The sequence below is a fragment of the Oncorhynchus clarkii genome, chromosome 1, assembly GCF_045791955.1.
Source record: "Oncorhynchus clarkii lewisi isolate Uvic-CL-2024 chromosome 1, UVic_Ocla_1.0, whole genome shotgun sequence".
NCBI lineage: Eukaryota > Metazoa > Chordata > Actinopteri > Salmoniformes > Salmonidae > Oncorhynchus > Oncorhynchus clarkii.
Window position 1 is genome coordinate 33,618,049 of NC_092147.1, and position 6,420 is coordinate 33,624,468.

The following is a 6,420-nucleotide window of genomic DNA, read 5'->3' on the forward strand; positions in this document are numbered from 1 at the left end:
TGCAGGGTGATTTGATTGTAGACATCTGTTTGTTAAGCTAAGGCCTCTGTTCTCTGTCTTGCTCTCTAGACGGGCTTTCCAGGAGTATTACCAGGAGCACTTGGAGTACGCTTGCCCCACCGAAGACATCTACCTGGAGTAAAGCAGGCAGGAAGTAGGAAGTGTTGCCATGACAACAATCTCCTCTTCTTCCTGCTGCTGCTTGTGTAGGTTCATCAATCTCACCACCAGGGGGTACTGGTGGCTCTTCTTTCCATTGTAAAATACCCCATATATACAGTATCCCTCTAAAACTGGAATGTTAATTTCCGTTCTACAGTATGCGACGTGTTTTATTAATTTATTGACTTATTTATTGATTCATTTGTTTATACGTTTATTTTCCATCTTCTAGATGGATTGCCTGTTTCTTTTTCTATGATACGGTTCTAGGAATAAGTCTTGGTACCGTATTTTAGATATTATGTATCCTCCTCGGTTTAAAAAACAATAACAACAATGAAATTCCTACTACTGCTATTTCACATGTTCCAATGCATGGCTAGGAGGGTAATGCACACACAATCACACACAGAAAATTAGGACACACAAATGGCGCAAAAATCAAGAGGACATTAAGCATAATATTTGGTCAGGTGAGGTTTGGTGTAAATATGTTTTTGTTCAAAGATCGAAGAAGAGAGAGAGTACATTGATGTGATTGGTCCGAGCTAACACCTGTATCGTGTACAAGAAAGTGTGGTCTGTAAATATACACATTAGGAACACCTATGTATAAGCAGTAGAGAAATACAGATGACTAAGACAAACTATGAAAGTAGCATCCACAACCAATAATCAAACAAGAGGAAGTGAAGAAAGGAAAAATAAAGAAATAGAAAGGAAGAGAGGGATGATGTTTTAGCCCAGTGTTTACCAAATGGTGGGTCAGGAACAATTGGTGGGACTTGGACCTATTTCAGAGAGCTTATCCTTTCACTGGTTGTGTTATGTGGCTTATGCCTGGTTCCAGTTCTCTTCTCTAGTTCCTTCCCCAGCTTTGAAGTCCACCATTTTCTATTCATAGTTTGAAAATGTACTGGCGTCAGATCTGAAAGGACCGAGCAGGTGTAAGCGACATGGTGATGGCCACAGTTAGCCCTTCAATTGAGCTAAATGGAGTTGCCATCATATTTATTACACCTATCCAGATCCTTTCAGATCTGTGGGTGTGAACATTGAGCAGGAGCTAGGGGAAGGGACTAGGGGCTAAAATGGAATGAAGCCTCAGTTTTGCAATGGAGGCTCTTCATCATATTGGTCATTTTTACATTGAAAGGGTTATGACTTATGTTGATGATGTTGACCTGATAGTAAGCCCTGTCTGCCATGGTCCATAACTGTCTCAGTAGTCATCTGTCATTGGACAACAGCTCCTCTGATCAAATCTCCAAACACAGCAGTGGCAGGAAGAGGTTGCTATGGAAACGGGGCGATAACTGTCAGTGCTTTGGGAACAGAGAGAAAGATTTTTTTTTTTAAAGATAAAAAAAGAGAGAGAATCATTCAGCTTCTGGACTTCTAATGATGCAAATACAGTATTACAGAAACAATCCAATGTTATATTCCTTTCCATCTGGTCCAACTGTGAAGTGTCCTAATGTGCATGTACAGAGATAATCAGTCTGAATATCAGGTTGAGGACAGTTGAAGGTCCTCTTCAGGAGAAGCCATAATCCCACGGTTCTGACTGTTCAACACTACTCCCTCACAGGAAGCACTGTTGTACAGGTGGGTGTCCGTCCCTGTTTGAGTTGAGTCCACTGAGAATAAGGCCAGATTGGCCTTGGTTGACTGTCCATAAGGCGACAAGGAAAGTAAAGTCATGACATCGATAATGCTGACTAAGAAAGTAGTGGTGCCTTCTGTGTCCTTCTACCTTCTCTTTAAGGTGGATCAAGTCAAAATGAGGATAGACCGTTTAAGCATTTAAGTTTTCAAGATATTAGACTTTCAAGATGTCACCGGCCACCATGATGATGATGCAAAATGCTAATCATTTATGGAAAAATACAAAAATATAGTTTTTGAGAGGAGTTCCCCTTTAAGTTAGAAAAATATTTGATATTGAAGTGCTACCATTGAAAGACCGGTAGTTTCTTGGATATAATAGGCTTGCTTTGGTCCGTCCAACAGTTTTAGAAGTTGACTTTACAATGTCTAATAGCTCATATTCTGCCTGATAAATGTCCTGAGAAGTTGACCTTTCCACATGTACTCCTTGATTTCACTCTTATCATAGGTAATATACAGTACATCGTTTGCGTACTTATAATAGGACATTTTACTTTCTACAGTTGTCTTTTCCAGTTCACATAGCATACTGTAGCCTACAGTATAACATCTAAACAGATGAAGGGAGTAGAGAGGTGGCCAACACAGAATGAATTGAAATAACAGGTGTCATACTGCAATCCCCAATATCAGGTTGAGTGTAGAAGACGAGGGATGCTCGTCTACTGCTTTTATTCTTCAACAAGTATCAAACAGCAAGAAGAAGATCTTGTAGAGGAGAGCATTGTTGATCCGCTGGTGATGAGGAGTCATGGGACCTCCATGGTGACCAGTTTATTATTTGTGAGAGTGGTGTCAGTAGGAGGGGAGAGAGGGTATAATCTAAATGTGTATTGCTGTCGGTTAGATCCTGTAAATACTATAGAGAGTCAACAAGATAGTGCTGTGTCCTTTACGTTAAGGATGTTATTGAAATGGAATATGTCAAATAAAAGGAGACATATTCAAAAAAGAACCATGAAAACCACAATGGAAAGAGAGAAAACATTGTACATTTCCTTTTATTATTTGTTTTAATTTGAGCGTGTTGCGTTTCCATACACGTCACTGTCTCTACATCAAACCACTATGTTTTGTGAACCACTAAGTTCTTGCTAACTCAGACATTCACCCCACAGACAGGCTTCAGCAGCACCGCTTTTAGGCAAATCTGTGACATTGTCATTAGGGGACACACGTAAAGTGTCACCTTGCTGATATCCAATGCCACACCCACTCAAGTGCTGGCCAATCCGCTGATAGAGCAGAGTAGTAAAGATTAACCAATTAAAATAGCTTTCAGAGTCTGCTTTCACACGGGAACTAGAGGTGGGACCAAGTCACTATTATTCGAGTCACTGCAAATCTCAAGTCACAAGGTTCAAATCGAGTCCCAAGTAGAACGGGTTGAGTCTTGAGTCAAATCTCAAGTCACAAGGTTCAAATCGAGTCCCAAGTAGAACGGGTTGAGTCTTGAGTCAAGTCCTAGTCTTGCATTCTAAGAGCGAGTCGAGTCGCAAGTTTTTTGTGTGTCTCAAATCAAGTAAAAAAATAAAAAATATACAGGCAAAGGCTTGTTTAACTACAAATCTTTGTACATTTTTTTAGGCTACCAGACAGCCCTTTTCATTATTTTGTCAACATCACCTTTTGATTATGTAATAATTTATTTTACCAAATTCCAAATGCAAGCCTTATAAGTAAATTATACATTTCAAGCAATTTTGACATACCAAAACACCAGTAGGCCTATGCTAGAAATTGTTGCTTGATGCCCCATTGCTGATGAGCTTGCAAAGTAAACGGTTCATATTCTTGATCATCAGCAAAAAAAAATGAGATGTATATTAATTTATGACAATCCTCTGTCCCTACAATTTGACGTTTGCGCTGCACACGATCCTATAGCTGTTCAGCAAATCAGCAATCTGTTTGCCAGCTCAGTGGTTTTCTAACTGTTTGACCCGCAACCCCCAAAAAGGAATGGTTCAAAGTTCGAGACCCCCACGCAAAGATGCGCAGAATCGCTGCTCAAATTTAGCCTATCATTACGGCCAAAAAACGGTGATGCATTTTCAAAACGAAAGATACACAAATAAACACAAGTCAGAACCCTTTTACACCTGCATTTTGAGCTGAAAGTCATTCATGTTAGCTGTCGATTTCAACTAGGGATATCATGTCACAGTGACCACGTTTACATGCACACCAATATCCCGTTATTATTCAGGATACTCAAGTATTCTGTTTTTGAGATGGTGCATATAAACATCATATCCCAATTACAATAACCCAAAAAAGCTTTTGTCCCGGTTATGAGAAACCCAGATAAAATGCCTGGGATATGCTGATTTTAGACGGGATGTAAACAACTTATACCCTTTACTGCTGTCTGCGCAGGCTCAGTTGCACATATGTTGTGTTGTGCAGACCATGGGGTTCTGCGATGACGTTTTCGTCAGATTGTCAAATCACTTCAAAGGGTGGGCTACCTGTCAAATTCAATCCACCATAATAATTTATTTTGCCGCTACTCCATACTGGACCGTATAGCCGACTAGCTACATTCACCACTAATTTAGACAACTTTCTGCTTATAACTTCTGACATTTGGTAGGCCATATAATTTACTACATTTGGTAGGCCAATTGTTTGTCAACTATGGTTAGATAGGCCTACATGCAGCTTCTCTTCTGTCATAAATGGTTGCACCAGAAGACTAAATAAAGTAGTGCTCACCAGAATAATGTCTTACATTGATAGAATTAATGCATTAGTAATCTAGTAAATACCGGTAACGTTGTCTGTTTTGTTTAGGGACCTGAAAGAAAATGCAACAACTCCAAAACAGTGGAAAGATTGGTCCTGTGCAAAATGTAATCAGTTTGACTGGTTTTAAGGAAAAGAAAAGCTGAGAAAACAATTAAACACATTTCTGATAAGACTTCAGTTTGGCTTGGGTGCATATGTCTGCTTGCATTACAGTGTCAAAGATAACACATAGCTGCATTTGTATTTTCTCGAGATGCTGAAATAAATAATATTTCTCCATTCCTGTTCCCATGACGAAATTAACATTTGTTGTATAATTTTACTGCAATAAATACAGAATTCTAAAGGAGTTCATATTTTATGCTATATGTTGTGAGTATAATTTGTGGAACGTTCCACTTCCAACATGAATCTGTTCCAAAAACTTCGTGAAGTACAAGGATGCCAACAAACAACGCATACAAAGTAGCACGATCAATTCACCTAGCTATCTAGCTGCTAAATAGGCATCAACTCACCACATAGATTATTCTTAATCTTTGTCCATAGGCTACCAGATCAAGGATATACGTTCTTCTGAATAAACGTGGTGAGTGAAAAACTTAACCAAACTGCCAACAACCTACCCGGTATCTTATTCTGCCACTATAGAACTTTGAATGCGTTGTTTGTTGGCAACCTTGTTATTTACAAAGTTGGAATGTTCCACAAATTATACTCACCCCGCTACGTGTGAGAGGTAATAGGCCTACAGTCAGTGTCCATATTTCAGTTACTATCCCATTTAGTCCATATTAATTTAAATGAGGAATATTATGTTTATTCACGGTTACTCGTGAGCGGGATATCAGAGGTGCATGTAAACAATTTAGCGGATAGGATATGAGCTCCTATCCGGACTACTGTGCGCATGTAAACGTGGTCATTGTCACTTCGCTGGAGTCCAGAGCTATCAGGATCAAAAGGCCTACCTGTATGCAGCAGAGGCTGTCGGATCGGATGGAAAGCATGATCTGTCTAGCCTTTTTCTTCCTCACAAATAAGTAATTAATTCGCCAGAATCTGTTACATCTTCATCCCATAAGCATTGAAGGTAGTGTGATGTTACCACTGAGCTGTATAATTATAACCCACCCAAACTAAGCCATATCTGAAATTTGAAAATTATAAATGAAATCACCATTGCTAAACGGTACTTTATATGGATCATATTAATGTAGGCAGGCTACTCTGTTGTTACCAGGCAACATCGGAGAAAATTAAACAAGTGCTTTTTGGTCACTATTTGGATGTGTGCGACCGCCTTTGCGCACCAATGCTGATGACTGGACATTGGTCAACAGTCAAGACGCGCAGCTTTTTGGTTCTGAAGCACAGATGTTATGTTTTAAAAATAATTGTTCAATGGCGTAGGCCTATGTTAATGACCAGATCGAATAAGCAATTGTATAAATATACAATACAAATGGTAGGCTATATATAGCCTATTAAAATATGTATAAAAATATATATATATTTTGCCCATTCAGTTTCAACTCCCTAAAACCTTCTCACTACGCTAGCTCACCCAGTGTTGGGTGACTTTGCTGGTCCAATCATAGGTCCATGTGTGCGTTTCACTAGCCAATATGTTGTTGTTTTTTGCAAGTGCGATACTGTCTCTGGCTCTCCACGGAGTCAAATCGTTCCAAACCTGGCCAGATAATCAAGGTATTTTATTTTCTATCAGGCTGAGTCTCAAGTCATCAAATTTGTGAATTGAGTCAAAGTCATGTGACTCGAGTCCACACCTCTGACGGGAACCTATCGCATCTTGACAATGTAGCCCATGGCTTT

At 39.4% G+C, this 6,420-nt stretch overlaps 1 protein-coding gene across 3 annotated transcripts in view; it reads left to right on the forward strand.

Moving 5' to 3' along the window:
* The window catches only part of LOC139406084 (mitogen-activated protein kinase 8 interacting protein 2), a 54,783-nt gene extending 49,835 nt beyond the window's left edge, over nucleotides 1-4,948 (forward strand). For 2 of the 3 annotated variants that reach the window (XM_071148554.1, XM_071148565.1), the window contains exon 13: nucleotides 70-1,513. In XM_071148554.1, coding sequence (XP_071004655.1) covers nucleotides 70-142 — 73 coding nt within the window. In that variant the 3' untranslated portion in view covers nucleotides 143-1,513. Of the gene's footprint in view, nucleotides 1-69; nucleotides 1,514-4,629 lie in introns of those variants that run through there. The other variant, XR_011633935.1, reaches the window with a different exon arrangement.
* The last annotated feature ends 1,472 nt before the right edge of the window (nucleotides 4,949-6,420 follow it).